Consider the following 17,464-nt stretch of genomic DNA (forward strand, 5'->3'; position numbering starts at 1 on the left):
AGAGAAATTGAGTGTTTCTGCTACACTGAGTGTCATACAGTGTAATTTCTCCTACAGTCGGTGAGAAAACGGTAGCACTTTTTTTTTTTGGCAGAAGCCAATCACGCGATATCAATGAACTCATGACGAGCTTGTCAACCAATTAGAAATCGCAGGAGTATAACAATATAACAGACTGACTCATTTAATGTTCACAAAGAACACTAAACACATCACACAGCAACTTAACAGTCAAAAGGTACCTAATAAATATACAAACCAGTACCAATATAAGTTTAAAATGAAGTTTCCCATAATGCAGTGTGTCTGAACAGAGCATCCATATGTTTGCCGAGGAACTGCAATATTCTTTATAGGTTTAGTTTGAATTTCATTTGATAACTTTACTTGTGCTTTGTTTATAAATTTCATTATGCCACGCTAAGCACTTTCAATGTTTTAACTTCAATGTACAATGTTAGGTGCAATATAAATAAAAGCGCCTTTGGCTCCCTCTAGTGCACAGAGGCAGCATTGCAGTGTCAACGATTCAGTAGCAGCTGGTGTTGGGATCCCAAAGCAGAGAGTGACGCTTAGTGGTGAAATAAAAAAGTTTGATTCCAAAGGTGTCCTCTGTAGAGGTTAAAAGGCAATATAAATATAATATAAGAAATACAGTACAAACATAAACCACTGGCTAGGCAACAAAAAAGAGAAACAAAACACTGCTCTGAAAAGGTAATAACAAAAAAAAGCAAAGAACAAGATCCAGTTCAAAGCCTAAGTACGAGACGGACGTGATTGCAAACAGGTCTACATCGGTGACTCCGCCTCAGCCGGACCAGCCGTGCACTGCAAGCCGTGGCAGACAGGCGACAGCAAAGAGACAGACACAGAACATGACATCGTCTATCAATCAATTTTCTATGCCGCTTGTCCACCAGTGAAATGATTTGCTCAGACGCAGTGCATTATGGGAAACCTTTTAAATAGTTGCTTTTTTCCATGTATTTTTTCATTGTAAGTTGTATATTTATACTTTGCCATACCTTTTGCGTGTTAAGTTACTGTGTGATGAATTTAGACACCCTGAGTCTTCTGCAATTTCCAATGGGTTGACTAGCTTTTCGTGAGTTTTTTTCGTTGATTCTTGTCCTGATACACTGATGATTCTGAGACCCGCATTCCCCCGCAGGTGAATTGGATGAAACAATAGCACACTCTTGTGTCCAAAGCCTTGCAGTACACACATCTTCCACCAGTAGATTGATCCAAATACTAATATTTTTCTATCTCTAGACACTATATAATCCAAACATGTTTGAGTATTTAACCATGTTTTACTAATATGCAAATTTCCCCAGGCATATCTTAATTTTAATATACTTATTAATGCCTTTGAGTTGGCTATTAGGTCTATCAATATTTGTATCATTCTGTGAATGCATTTAATATAATTGCACTCTGCCTTTTGTGAAATTCTACTAATCTACTTTATTATTTCAATATTAAAGAATGTTCCTCACTGTTACTAAGCAAATTTTAAAGTGTGTGTGATACTAGAGCGCAGAATACTGTATCTTCACAAATACTCTACCTCCATCCAGTGGCCATTTTGAAGTACTGTTTTACCGGCATACATTACTGCTATTATAAATTACAAATATTGTATATTCTTGCATATACTCTTCCTAGAACTATTATTGCCATTATTCGTCAGTTTTTATGAACATAATACGACACTTCTCCGGTCAATGTTGCTGTCTGGAAGTATATTTTATTGTGTTTATTATTTTATCCACTCAAAGCAAGATTGTACAAGACAGGAGTTGTGACCTTGGCCTTAATCCCACACCAGGGGTCTGCAGGATCAGCAATGAGGAGGCAGCTATTGCATTTTGTAATTGGATCTCTCGCTTGGACACAACATTAGGAACACAACATCATTGACATATCCAACACTGGAAGTCCAATTTTTTTCCTTCCTCTTCTATCCTCTCTCTTTTTCTCTCCCTCCAATGTGAGGCACCCTGCAAAGCGTGGGAGGCAAAAAGTGTGTGTGATTTTGTGTGTGTGTGTGTATTTCCATATCAGTGGCAGCGAGACAGTGAGGGCATCATGGGAGCTTTAATGGTCATCTTCTCTCTGCAGCCCAAACAAAGACGCAAAACCACAGGTAGGCTTCCATGAGGCTTTATCAGATATCTTTGTATTCAGTGTGTCATTAGAAAGCAGCATGTGAATAGCAAATGGATGCATCACAGCATATCATAGCACCACCCGCATTGCATTGATGAGTTTCAATGGTGAAGTGTTGGGCTGTTGGAGTCTTCTTTCCAGACCAGCAGCACATGAAATTGTCTTTGTGTAAAAGTAGTCATGTTGTTAGCTTCCCTGAATATGCTGACGCTAGCAAAAGCCAGCCCGATGCTGATGCTGATGATGATGATAATTAAAGTCATATTTTATTTGGGCAGCCTTTGTTGCTGCTGTAAGCACATCTCACCTACAAGAAACCTACAAAGGATAGGAGAGTGGACCCACATTATGTATATATCATATCATTAAAAATATTAGACGATTTTTTGGATGTTTTTTTTTTACACTGATGGCATTAATATATATTTCCACATACAGTGTCAATAGAAATGTTTTGTTATGCCATATATGATGTGCTATCTTGTTTATTATTTTAATATATATTATATTTTTTTACATTTTATTATTATATATTAATATATTTTTAATCGTTTTATCCAATTCATTCATTATTTTAAATGTATTTTTATTTAGATTTTTATGATTTATCATTTTATTTTTTAAATTAATTATAATATATATATATATTCCACAGTTTAAAAAATTACGTTAGTGTGATGTAATGACAATTATTCAGTATGATGTTTTTTAAAATCAAGTTATTCAATTATTGATTCAAATGGTACTGTACATATTGTATTATGGGTGGTGTATACATGGTGGTGGTCTCCAGCGTCCATGCATTCTCTATAGAATTAAAAAAAACAAAAAACAGTCCAACAATATGGTGGTGTGTTCATTCCCACTCGATGCTGCTTTATTAAACATAAAAGCAGTCTTCCATTCATCTCCCATGGTTTGCATAACAACAGATAGCGCTCCAACGAGCACCCTTAGGTGCTCTCACATCAGGCTGTAGAGTGCTTCCACAGTGCTTTGTGTGTGTGTGTGTGTGTGTGTGTGTGTGTGTGTGTGTGTTACACACTGTTGTTGTCGTGTGGGAGTGAGATGGTTACTCAGGCTGCTACCAACTGGTCAGTCGTTTGTGACAAGAAATGTCTGGATAGGCTCCATCAGAGTGAAAAACCCCCACACAGGAATTGTCGTTCCTGTTCCTGTTCCTGTGTCTGTTCTGATCAAATTGTTACACATTATTGACATGTAGAAATATTTTTAATGTATTTCCTCATCCTGGCAAAAGTTTTTGTGTAGTTTGCCATCAAAGAAACATTGCAATTCTACACTTGTAATGCAAATAATGCAGACTTTGTTGTTATTTATATATTATTAAAAGGCCTGCAGTGTTGCTTTTGTCCACTGGATGGCAGCAGTGTCAAAGACAGACTTAACTGAAGATGACTTCTGCAGGAATTCTGTGAATCCTGCAAAGATGAAGGCTTGTTGTGGTTGGAATGTTTGGAAATGGAGCAGAATTGGTTGAGGAAAATGTGGAATTCTGGAAATTAGGACATTTTGGAATGTGGAAAATATGTTCTGAATGAGCTGAACAGTTTGCCATTGAAATGGTTGCCATCTGTTGAGAAATGTGGAAGTGGTAAACATGTAGACATAAGGTATTTAGCATAGGGAGATGAGCCTTAATGTTCTTTTTGTTCAGCAGTGGTTTTGGTCTTGCCTGCAAACTCCCCACAGAGATTAATAAAAAGTTTAATTTAAATAAATGATTTTGTGTACAGTTGTGTTGTCATTGACCTGAAACATTTACAATTAAGTACAATATAAAAGTATAACATTGGGTGCATTTAATTGAGTATTGAATATTTTTTTCCCCCAAAATGGCTGCCAGCATTAGTTGTCTTTGGCCTGTATGAATGCCACATTTTGCTATTTTCTAATCACCTCAAGATATTGCACAGGGCACAATCAAGGGTCCGTGGCTGACGCTGAACATAATGTTCCACAATCATCAGCACACAGTATGCCGTATCAATCAGCTTGTGATTTTTGGTGATGAGGATAATTACTAGAGTTGTGCGCACGGCGACACCTGCACCATGGATTCTTAGAAATATTACCAATGCAGCTATATTAGTAATAATAACACAATGTAATGCAATGCAATGCAAGTCAAATTGCATGTACAATCGTCCTTTGCATTTTTTTTTATTAATTAATGAAAGATTGTTGTTTCATGGTTGAATGGCATATTATTAGTCATAAAATACTGAAAGACAAAAGTATACTGTGTAGTATGCTGGCCACAAGGTGTCAGTAATGTTCCATTAGTGGTTCTCAGTGGTTTTCTGTCATGACTAATATTCAAAGTCCTAAATTACCATCACAGTGCATAGAGTCAGCCATAACATGATAGTGTGGAAGTGGTAATTTTTGTTTTCTTTTTCTCTAGTCCATTTAAAGCCCTTTCATAAGTTTAGAATACAGCATGTACATTGGAGTATATACGTATAAAGTATTTGCATATTGTGTAAAGGCTTGGCACTTTTTGCACTCTTGGTTATGTAGTAACTTGCTATCTGCTTGCATGCTAACAGTTAGCATGTTAGCATTGTAGCAAGTTTACACGTCAAAGTACACGCATACAAGCACTGTATATTACCACATTGTTATGTTGTCTTATTTTCCTATGTTAACAGGCAAATACTACAAATGGAAGACAGGAAGTGAATAAACGTAATGCAATTAATGTGAAACAGATGGGGGGGGGGTAGGATGGACATGTGATGTCTTGTGTGATGCATTCTAATGGAACTTGTATGCATGTTCAAATATAAGTATTACCATTAATATCACTACAACCCCACATTTTTATTGAATTGTTTTTGCTCATTTTAAATTAATTAAATGTAACTAATTATAATTTTTGAATTTAGAATTTTGTCAAAATATAGAATATTTTGCACAAATTATTTATTTTTTCATCAAATCGGTCACTGACCCACACACATTTATGTCCTAATTTTATTTTGCCCATATTTTTATGTATTGTTTTTAGTTTATTATTATCCTCATATAACAATAATTTTTAGCATTTTTTAAACAAATTTTCCCCTGCATTTTCCAATACTATTTTAGATATTTTCTCCCATTTTATGATTGGTAATAAGAACAGTGAGCAAACAAATCAGTTCAACTTAAGAGCACCACCTCCTCCTCCTATTCACCCCCTCCCTCACTGCTTCATGCCCATCAAGCGCACACTCTTGAGAGGCGTTTAATGACCCTGGGGACGTGCGGCACTCTGCATCAACATGAACTTGGAAGGTCTGGAGATGATCGCCGTGCTGGTGGTGGTGGTGCTCTTTGTGAAGGTTCTGGAGCAGTTTGGGCTGCTAGAAGACGGGTACGATGGTAAGACAAAGCAGGGAGGAAGTTGAATTGTGCTTGCGTGAGCTGTCCTGTTGCTTCCAAGTTTCATGACGCTAATCTTCTTTCCATAAGTGATGTCTCTATTGATTCCCTCTTGCCGCTGCTTGTACGTCATCCAGTGGACAGTGGCTCCAGCCGTCCTGGGTTCTCGCTGCTATTTTATGTCTCCCCTCGTTTTAGGTCTTGCGTTAACTCGCTGACCTTTTACGCTCGCAGTTCACCATGACTGACAGTCTGGCATAAATCAGGCCTGACTCTTATAACAAAGCCTTTTTTTTTTCATTCCTTGTCAATGTTGTCAAGACCGAGACACAGGCTAGTCAATGTTATCAGCTGCTCCATGCAGGTCCCCTCGGCTTTTGTCCGCTTTGTGACGGAGACGTTTCTTTTCGGTTCACTTTTTCATTTATTGGAAACAGGTGGCACTGCTGTACACAGGAGGCTGCCATGTGCAGTCAAGGATGAAGACGCTTGTCCCAGATAAAGATCCAGTGTGACAACTTATTATATTTTTGGTGCAAATCTGGATGAAGGTGCTAACCCGTTTAATTTAGGTTCACATCTGGTGCAGATGCCCATGTGACAATGTCATTTTGGTGCTGATGTAGTGTTATAACCCATTTAATTTTGGGGACAATCTGGTTAAAGATGTGAATCCAGTGTCGCACCTCATGAAAGTTTGATGTAAATCTAGATAAAGGTGCAAATATGCATAAAGGTGCAGTTCCTATGTAGCAACTGATGAGACTTTGGCATAAATCAGCGTAAAAGAGCATGTCTACTACTTCTACGAGACTGACATTTGATAACAGTGCTTCAAGATGATATGCTACAATAAATGTGCATCATGAATGGAAAATTGCCATAAGGTTAACCAGCGCTACACGCCTGATTGCCCCCGTTTTGCACCTCGTAATTACACTAACCCCCTCCCCTGCAGCGCTGCAGGTGTCACCTAATTGTATCACCGTCCTGATCTTCTGATGATGATAAACAATCTTTTCATCGCCCTCTTTATTGCCCGTCCACAACTTTGATTGATGACTCTTCTGTTTTCACCTAGCAGCCGTATTAATTAAGCCAACCTTAATGAAAATGTAGATTGTTTTTGAAAAAACAGCACGATGCTCCCTGTCAAATTGTGGATTATTCACTGTTTTTGCACTCCTGTCATGTCTCTGAATGGTGTTTTTGATGCGCAGTCGCCCCTCGTTTATGGCGGTTAAATGGTTCCAGACACCACCGCAAAAAGTGACTTCATGTATGAATAATAAAATGAAATATTTTATTTGACTTTCTACAGTGGTGTGAAAAATGCACCTTTTTGTTATTAAAGGAGAAATTAAATCCAACCCAACATGGCCCTGTGTGGAAAAATAATAAAAAAAAAAAGTTATTATAAAAAATAACAAAAAAAAGTAATTGCCCAGCCCTTAAAACATAACTGAGATGAAGTGAGATTTAGGAAAAGGTTATAAAGCAGCTTTGGGACTCCAGCAAACCACAGTGAGAGCCATTATCCACGAATGGAGAAAACATGGAACAGTGGTGAATCTTCCCAGGAGTGGCCGGCCAACCAAAATGACCCCAAGACCCATCTAAGAGGTCACAAAAGACCCCACAACAACATCCAAAGAACTGCAGGCATCACTTGCATTAAGGTCAGTGTTCATGACTCCAACATAAAGACACTGGGCAAAAACAGCCTGCATAGCAGAGTTCCAAGACCAAAACCACTGCTGAACAAAAGGAACATGAAGGTCTCAATTTTGCCAGAAAACCTCTTGATGATCCCCAAGACCTTTGGGAAAATACTGGTCTGATGAGACAAAAGTTGTAAAAGTAACGCCACATATCAGCAAAATAACATCATAACAGTAAAATATGGTGGTGGTAGTGTGATGGTCTAGGGCTGTTCTGCGCGTCAGGATCTGGAAGACTTGCTGTGATAAATGGAACCATGAATTCTGCTGTCTGACAAAAAAAAATCCTGAAGTAGAATATCCGGCCATTTGTTGGTGACCTCAAGCTGAAACCAACTTGGGTTCTGCAGCAGGACAATGATCCTAAACACACCAGTGAGTCCATCTCTGAATGGCTGAAGAAAAACAAAATGCAGACTTTGGATTGGCCTAGTCAGAGTCCTGATCTGAATCCTATTGAGATGCTGTGGCATGACCTTAAAAATGCACTCCATGCTGAAAAAAAACCTTCCAATTTGACGGAATGACAACAATTCTGCAAAGATGAGTGACTCAAAATTCCTCCACAGTGCTTTAAGAAACCTTTTGCAAGTTATCATAAGTTTTTGCTGCTTAAAGTGGCCCAACCAGTTATAGGTTTAGGGGGTAATCACTTTTTCACACAAGGCCATGGAGGTTAGATTCTTTTTCTCCCTTAATAACAAAAAGTTTCATTGTGTAATATAACATGATGTCTCATGAATGTAATATTACTCATGCAGAGTGACCAGAATACTACATACCACTTCTTTCAATATTTTTTGACTAATAAATGGGCAATAATTTGTGGGGACAATAGTAACCCATAAAACAGCGACCGACCATGATGGAGCAAGGGACAGTCCAAAGCAGGGGCCTCAAAGTAGTGTCCTGCGGGCCACATTTGGCCCGTTCCAAAGGCTGCCCACCCCTGCATAGTTGCATATAGCCACTGGATGGCGATATGCTCATCTCTTTCCTCTCTCTACCCTCCCTCTCACTCTCTCCCCGTCCCTCTCTCTGTCTCACATTTCTTCCCCTTGCTCCCTAAAGAGCAAGAAGAGAAGTGTAAGAGAGGACTTTGCTCCCGCTGCATCCTCATTGTTGTCATTAGTTCAAGTTGATGCCATGTGATCCGGTGGACCGTTCATGACCTTACAACACATAAGGTCAGGGAACCTCAGCCTGGATTCAGGCAGCGGCAGGAGGTCAGGAAGCAGGTGCCAGGGGGCGACGCGACGGGCTTGTGCGACCGGCACGGCTTAGCACTGGAGTGGGTTCGGGGCAACTGGAGCGCTGGACCAGGCGAGGATGAAGGGGGAGGCTCCGGTTCTGACTTGGGGTCCGGGTTCGAGGGCGGTGAGTGGGCCGAGGGCGGTGCAATGCTGAGCGCCATCTGGGAGACGGAGGGTCTGCAGACGGTGGGCATCGTGGTGCTGGTATTCGCCTCCATCAAGCTGCTGCACTTTCTGGGCCTCATCAACTTCTCAGAGGGTAAAGAAAAGTCAAATCAGCTGTTTTGGGGTGCTGCTTCTGCATGGATCTTATGGATCTTATGGATCTTATGGATCTTATGCTTATGGGGCTCAACTTCTCATAGTGTGAACAAAGTAAAATGAACTATTTTGTGGTGCTAATTCTGCATGTCTGTAACTTCTGGGGCTCATCAACTTCTCGTAGTAAAAATGTCTGTCTTTTCGGTGCGACTTCTGCATGGGACTCATATGCATGTCAAGGAAAAGCCCGTCTAATTAGGGCGGCCACTCTAAAGCTGGCTAACGCTTTAATCCCGATCGCGGCGCCAGTCTCATTAAGTAAAGCGGAGGTGCATTGTAAGCAGTTTGGACGAGCGCACACCTCAGCTCCCCTAATTAGTCTGGACGATCACAAAAAAAGGCACATTTATAATTAGGATGAGTATGCGTAATGCAATAGTGCACACATGGGAGCTGCGTTGTTACAATCTCTTTGCACAGACGATATCAGTATTCCAGACGTCTTACAGAAAATCAAACAGGCTGACGGGCTCCTCGTGCAAAAATATTGACAAGAAAGATCGTTTTACAATTAAGTGAGCGGCTACACTGTCACAGATGGCTGATAAAGGCTTAGAATCACTTTTTTAGGCCACTTTTGGAAGCCTTGCCACTAATTCCACTTTTTTTCCAAGGCTTGAAAAGAAGTAACCACCGTTAACTAAATGGAAACATGAGAAATGACCTTATTGGCCTGAAATGAGTCATTTTCAGACCTTTTTGTAGGCCTTTATTACAGTAAAACTTGAGTGCAAATGTTACAAAAAAGTCCCCACAAATGCTTACAACACATATACTATATGTCTTATATTCAAATATAAGACACACCTGAATATAAGATTACTTTCAATTATTCTATACCAATTTCTAGAAAACCAATTGGTTGGTTTGCTTCTATAAATCTCTAGACCTTGAATATAAGACCCCCCTCCTCCGTGTGTTCAAGACCTATATCTACTGCTTGGTTTGCATGTAAAAATGGAAAAACTACACCACAAATATAAGACAACACAAATATTTTCCAGGGGGAAAAACATATTTGGGTCAATATGGTAAACTATGATTCCCTTGAATAAAAGACGACCCGTCATTTTTCAAGTCGTTTTTTGAAAACACAACACCAGTTGATGAGTTTCCATGAATGACTAGGCTCCAAACATAAGACAACCTGACCGGTCAATACTGTTATAACACCCCCACAAAAAAAAACACATCATAATATATACCCTAATATAAATCACCCATGAATATATGACGATCCCAGTCTTTTGGGGAAAAAATATACAACAGTCGTTTTGATTTGCTTGACTTGAATATAAGATGATTCTCTATTTAAAAAAAAAAAAAAGACCCCACAAATGCTCATAAGCATACCTAACGTATTGACCTGAATATAAAACGCCGCTGAATATGAAACAATCATCTTTGACATTTTTCTGATTTCATGAACGATAATAAACTTTTTTCATATATTTAATTATTTTATTTATTATTTATTATTTATTATTTATTATTTATTATTTATTATTTAATTGTCCACATTTTTGTGGATTGCAGTTTTCTATACGACTCACAGTAATACGAGTGGGAAATGAATATCTTTTCATATACAGCATTTAAATTTATATTTAAAATGTATATAATTTTTCCATAAAGTGTGTGTGGGGGGGGCTTCTTTATGTTATGTCTAACCCTAAATGCAGCGATCCCCCCCCCCCCCCCAAACCTGCACTGTGCTTGAGCTGATTCAGCCAACTCAGCCCCATCCATCATTTTAATCTGCAAGAACAACAAAAACAAAATGAAGATGTGGGTGGGCTGGGGGTGGGGGGTGGGGATGTACATCTTTGTTGCAAGTAGCATGACATTGGTTTAAAGAGACAACAAGTAAGCAGCCCGATTAGCCTTTTGGCTATTTTCCTCAACTAACGTGGTGATTTGATTGACCTTTTTTTTGCTGGTGTGCCCCCACCCCCCCGGGAGACAGCAGGGGGATGGGTGGGGGTGTTCAGACTGAGCGCCATTGCTAATGGCTCACAGCTCATATATGGTCGAAATCAATAGGCATGTATGTGGACAAAAGTAATAGGACACCTGGTCATTGTATTTACTGCAAAGGTGTGAAAACTTTAGTTTCCCTCCACCAGGCACTCTAATTAGCCACAGGAAACCTGGTGATGGCTATTTTCCGTAAAGAAGGTGGACGACACGTTCTCATGCATAATGCAAAGTCGTTACACGTCACCTTCTGGAAAAGTGTCCAAAGAGAAAGTGGGACACACTGGGTGGACGTGCTGATGTGTCCCCCTGTTTATTATATTTGTTGTGTAATGAAAACAGTCATTTCTTCTTAAACACATCATATCGTTTTTAATCTACTACAAGGGAATGCATTGAGGATCTTTGACTTGCATTGTTTGCTGTATGTCTTAGTTGTCTTGCAGTAGGGAACATTTTAAAAAATGCAGTTTTCCTTTAAAAACAGCAGAGATTCCTGTCATGCAGAAAATCTTTGACGAGTAATTTTTGCATTAGGTCCTCAAACAGAAGAGCGCTCCTGTCATACAGAAGATCTTTGACACTACTGTCATATACTGTAGAGGACATTTGACTGATTTTTTTTTTTTTTTGAAGGTCATACTGTAAATAAAAAAAGTGTACTCTGCTGTTTTTAAGGACCCACTAGACCCAAGGACCTAAAACAAAATCGATGCAATGATGCAACTGCACACTAATAGAAGTCGCTGTCACTGCAGTGTTAAGCCGTAAAAATGCATTTGATGAGAGGTCTGCATGGATCTTTTACATGTACAGTAAAACTTGGGAACCTAGGAAAACCTCATTATACAAAAAATTCAGAATACAAAGTAAATTTGCTTCAAAGAAATTTCTGTCTTTCACAAAAAAAACGTTCACAAAAATCCCAAGTGCCACCCCAAAATCGCAGCAAAAGTAAAAAAAAAATTGTCAAAGTGAAAGTTGGGCCTTGAAATGTTTCTTTTCACAAAAAGCTTTTTTTGTTGGGAGCTGAAATTTTCCTGAAACATAACTACGTTCTAATTTGTCTACTACCCACCAACTATATATGTGTTTTTTTAAGTTTTTATTATTATTTATTATATTTATTTATTTATTACTGATTTATTTTCTTTATTCTTGATTTGTTTATTTACTTTTCATCTTATTTTGTGTAGAAAAATAAAAAGTAAGATATTTGAGAAAATGTTTTATCAGAGCTTTTCTTGTAGAAAATCGAAACCAAAGCAAAGTTCATTCATTTTTCTGTTTTTAATAAATGCGTTTTTGGGTTTTTTTTTTTTTTTTTTTGAAAAAACCTGATGCGGCCCAGTCTCGCCCAGACCCTAGCTCCAGTGGCCCCCAAGTAAATTGAGTTTGAGATCCCTGGTCCAAATGCTGCTCACCCCTGCATAGTTGCATATAGCCACTGGATGGAAAGAAATTTCTGTCTTTCACAAAAAAAAAAACATTCACAAAAATTCCAAGTGCCCCCCCAAAATTGCAGTGGTCACAGCAAAAGTAAAAAAAAATTTGTCAAAGTGAAAGTTGGGTCTTGAAATGTTTCTTTTCACAAAAAGCTTTTTTTGTTGGGAGCTGAAATTTTCCTGAAACGTACCTATGTTCTACTGCTGATTGCTAAAGAACGGAAAAAGCTTCTTTTTTTCTGATGAAAGACTAGTCGATTTTTTCTTTAGGTAGGTTGCATGTTTTTATAACCATAGAACACTCCCTGTGTGCCTTGACAAATCTGTCCAAATCATCTAAAATGGCCTAAACTAAAGGGGTTAACCTTTGGGAAAAATGGCTAGAAGAGAATGCACTCCTGTCAAGAGGATATTTAACAAGTGTTTTGGCAGTCAGCCCATAAAAACAGCGCAGCGCTCCTGTCGTATCAACAAAATGAATGACATGAGACAATATTACATGCACTCTTGCTGTGTTGTCTTTTCCTTTTCCCTAAGCCATTTTTTTTGCAAGCTGCAGGCACTTTTATTAAATATCAGCGCTGACATATGGGCTTATTTGTGTTCTGCTTGTGTATCTACCTCCCTCATGCTTGCTGCGCTGTTATCTGATTGTAAAAAAAAATAATAATACGCCGTGGGGCCGTATTGTGAGTCAATAAAACAAAAAGTAATCCAAAAAGTCTATTTTCCATGCAGGGTGCATCTTCTGTCGTTTTCTTTTTCCCTCCATGAATTGTGACAATTGATAAAATTTATCCTAGTATTTAATAGAAATGTCCATCAATACGACCATATCGTTATCTTCATTTCAAAGCCAGCAGTTTCGCGTCCAGCCTAAAAGAGTGATGAAAGACACAGCGACGCCGCTCTTGGAGATGTGATTTTTTTATGTTTTTTTTTTTTATTAGATGTGTGAAACGAGTGCAGCGATTACAGATACCACTCAGCAGCACATAAATATTAGCCTCTGAAAAAATCCAAAATGAACCTCGTCCAAATCTGCTTCTCTAAGCTGACCTTTAAGAGGGATGGATGAATTCAAATTGTACATTGAAAGCATGATGCATTCAGGGATGAAGGGAATTATTGGATCTATATTGTTACCGTATATGGAAATGAGCAGGCCTGTGCTGTATAAAGACTAGGGTACGCGGTCGTGTCGCATTTGGGGATAAGATCATGTTATGGGTGGCGTTCAGGTGCTTGCTTTAATGTTGTGCCAGTTTTGTGTTGCTTATAGAATAATAATACATAATACATGGAATTGAGTGGCGGTGGAAACACAAGGATGTGATTATATTTAATTGGCCTTTTCCAGGACTTTCTTTCGTTTTTCAACTGGCGGCGCCACAGTATTAGAGGTTATAAAACACTACATATTGCTTTTGGCATACGTTTGCAAATGGTTTAAAATGGTGTCGTTGTGGGGCCAAAAGGTGTACACCAGGGGTCTCAAAAACGCGGCCCGCGGGCCGTCTTGATATGAAAGTTTGTTAGTGCGGCCCGCGCAAGTTTGATATGGATGCTGTATGGTATCATGTACCCAGAAAAAATTATTACGTTTGATTAATGTTCATGTTAAAGGTTAAATAACTGTTAATAGTTATCCTCCCTATCCGTGTGGAAGTGGTGTGTAGGTGTAGGTCGCAAGTTTGCGAGTTAGCATGTGTCTCAAGACCCTGCAGTTGCGCAATATGTTGTAAATAAAAAGTATAAATGTGACTATAGTCGTGTTTTGTCATGTCTACAGGGCTCTAATAATGCTTTGTTCATTTTAATCTGAAAAAAATAATTTGTCTACCACCAACTATATGTGGTTTCTTAAGTTTTTATTATTTGCCGTTTTATTATATTTATTTATTACTGATTGATTTTCTTTATTCTTGTTTATTTATTTTTCATCTTATTTTGTGCAAAAAAATTAAGATATTTGAGAACAGTGGAATGTTTTATCAGAGCTTTTATTGTAGAAAATCAGAACCAAAGCACTGAAAAAGTTTGTATATTTTTCCGTTTTTAATAAATGCGTTTTTTTTTTTTTTTTGGAAAACCTGATACGGCCCAGCCTTGCCCAGACCCTAGCTCCAGTGGCCCCCAGGTAAATTGAGTTTGAGACCCCTGGTGTACACGCATGCTCCCAGGTTGAGGGAACAACTCCATTTAAGGTCAGCGTGCGTTGACATACAACCGCAGGCTGCCTATGATTGATGATTTCTAGCTAATATTCTCACTTTCACTGATGAAGACTTTTTAGTTTTCTTGCTGTCGTCGGCAAACCTCAGCGTGCCTTGCTCCCATGTTAATTATGTTTTTGCTGAGGTATTTGTCTCGTGTTTATGACCCCATAGGTGAGTCCTTCAATCTTAATAAGTTCAGGCTGTATTGTGTTGTTTAAAGGGGGGAAAAAGGGATAAAGCAGTGCTTGTTGATGGGAATTAGACATTATTATTCCTGTCGTGCAGTCTACAAGGTAGTATTTCTGGAAGAAGGCAAGAGTGCAGCATGTACAATCACAAGGGATGGGCATTTTTTTCACAAAATATCAGGTATGCCCTGAATATCTGATATACGTAATTGATACAGCACGTTCATTCATTCATTCATTCATTCATTCATTCATTCATTCATTTTCTACCGCTTTTTCCTCACGAGGGTCGCGGGGGTGCTGGAGCCTATCCCAGCTGTCTTTGGGCGAGAGGCGGGGTACACCCTGGACTGGTCGCCAGCCAATCACAGGGCACATATAGACAAACAACCATTCACACTCACATTCATACCTATGGACAATTTGGAGTCGCCAATTAACCTAGCATGTTTTTAGAATGTGGGAGGAAACCGGGTACTCCGCACGCATGCACGGGGAGGACATGCAAACTCCACACAGAGATGGCCGAGGGTGGAATCGAACCCTGGTCCTCCTAGCTGTGAAGTCTGCGTAGACCAGTAGACCGCTGTGCCGCCCGATACGGCACGTTAAGTGTAAATATGTAAAATATTTGGTACACTCAAAACAGTATGTGGTCCCAAGATATTAGGTGCACCCGCACCTAATATACTAGTATTAATTTCACACAAAATATTGGGTTTTATTTTTCTCTTAAAATCCTATTAATTTGGTGGTAATTTCTAAATATGTCATGATACAGGTAGAAAGACCACATATTTGCATGTTTATGTCTTTATGCTTAACTGATAATGCTTTTTATGTCGTGTTGGGATTTCGCCCTTCTTTCGGCAGCCATTGAATGTACCACAGTTCTATGCTATGCTAGACGGAAAATGTTTGTATGGCTACGGAAGCACTGGCTTCAACAAGCAATATGGCATCAAACTCAAATTTAAAAGTAGAAATTTAGTTTTCATTTTAATGGTCAATCTTTTAGACACAAGAAGTACCTTTTCTCTGCACCATTTGGCTGTAGTGTTTTTGTATCCTAGTTTAAACCTATTGCTCCTGTGGTAGTATTTTACTCCTTGTAGTCCTCTATGAACCCAATATTCATTTACACTATTCCATAGTGGCAAAGAGATCGGTAGCAAACAGGGAAGACGGCATTTCTGCCAAGGACATTGGCTGTAGATCATTGTCAATCAATCAAAACGCAGAGCACAATGTGGCTGCCGAGGTTCAGCTCACAAAAGTATACAACACCCACTACTGGTAGAAGTACTAAATACAATAACACACATAAAACAGAGCAGTGATAGATCGCTTTAATACACCACAAGGATGCAAACAACAATGCGCATTCATACACTGAGCGTAAATATGCAGAATTAAAATTACAGTCAAAATATCAGATACAGGCAGCATAAATATGATTGATTATAATGCCCATCCCTACTACTGTGTATTTTGTACTGTGTAAGTGTGATAAAGGGACTTCATTCTTCAGGACAACAGCCCACTAAAGATTACATGACGGTCCATCATGGAAGCCCCCAGAAGAGCAAAACAGACATGATTGTCTCCCAACTAACTCATCATAATTAAGAGTCTTCCAGGCCACTGCTTTTTTGTCCTTGAGCTTGCCACAGCTGGCTCCCTGCGGTGCACCCGAGCTTCCAAATAAAGCCGTCACGCTGTTGACGTTTGCTCGTGTGTATGTACAAAAAATCCACATCTGTCTGAAGTACACACACAAGGAAGAGGAGGCAACCATGGCGCAAATGACGCTATCCGTTATTCCACTCCTCCTCGCCGCCAACTTTGAATACATTTGGCAACGTTTGATTGTGAGACACATGCGTCCAAAGAATAACAATAAAAATTGATAAACGCTTTTTTTTTTTACATTTTCATAACCAGATTGACATTTTGGTAGCTTTATGAGGCAATTTTGTTCAGATATGTAATTGCTGCCATTGCATCTTTTTAATTGGCCAGTCATTGGCTGCTTCTCAGCTGCCAAAGAGCTAATTAAAGGAGTTCATAACTTTTTGTATATTTTCTTGGACTAAAAAGACATGGGAGTTTTTTTTCTAGCCATGTCAAGACTACATGTGGAAGACCTATAATATCAATAGGAGTAATATAAGCAGTAGTAGTAGTGGCACCCCAAATAGTAGGTACACATTTAGCCAAAGTACAGCTATCCCTCTTTTATAACAGTTAATTAGTTCTATTTATTGTTTACACCTATTATGCTGCAGGGACTTGGTGAGCCAATGTTAGTCTCTCATTTGTTTCTTAAAAACGTAATGATTTCAAATTGAGTGAGAAAGAAGGACAAAATAAGAAGTCACAAACCTACCACTTCCACACTGAATGGGAGGATAACCTTTTTTAAGTACAAGTTAGGGTAATGAAAATGTGTTTTGACTACTAATTGAATCTAGAAGCTTGTGCCTGAATGCAAAATTAGGTCAGAGGATCATGTTGTGCTGACCTACTGAGTGACTTTTAAATAAGTCATGTGACCTAGTGATGTCACACACACACACACACACACTGCTTTGTCTACAGGTGTAGCTTTACACCTGTATCCACCCTCTCTTAGCCTTTAACCTTCCCAGCTGCCCTATTTTGCCCTTTAAAAGCAACCCAACCAAATGTGCTGCTGTCCCGAAGAAGTGACCTCCTCGCATGCTCTCGCTCTTCTCCGAGCTGATGGCGTCCCATTGCCGTAGTAACCAC

At 39.0% G+C, this 17,464-nt stretch overlaps 1 protein-coding gene across 2 annotated transcripts in view; it reads left to right on the forward strand.

Moving 5' to 3' along the window:
- Window positions 1-17,464, forward strand: part of kcnip4a (potassium voltage-gated channel interacting protein 4a) — a 35,031-nt gene that overhangs the window by 13,611 nt on the left and 3,956 nt on the right. Inside the window, exon 1 of one of the 2 annotated variants that reach the window (XM_078796736.1) lies at window positions 8,669-8,801. The exons of the other annotated variant lie outside the window; for it this stretch is intronic. Coding sequence (XP_078652862.1) covers window positions 8,690-8,801 — 112 coding nt within the window. The 5' untranslated portion in view covers window positions 8,669-8,689. Of the gene's footprint in view, window positions 1-8,668; window positions 8,802-17,464 lie in introns of those variants that run through there. 2 annotated transcript variants of the gene reach the window in all.

This window comes from Doryrhamphus excisus, linkage group LG2 (assembly GCF_037039965.1).
Source record: "Doryrhamphus excisus strain RoL-2023G ecotype Guam linkage group LG2, RoL_Dexc_Guam_v1.1, whole genome shotgun sequence".
In the NCBI taxonomy this organism is placed as follows: domain Eukaryota; kingdom Metazoa; phylum Chordata; class Actinopteri; order Syngnathiformes; family Syngnathidae; genus Doryrhamphus; species Doryrhamphus excisus.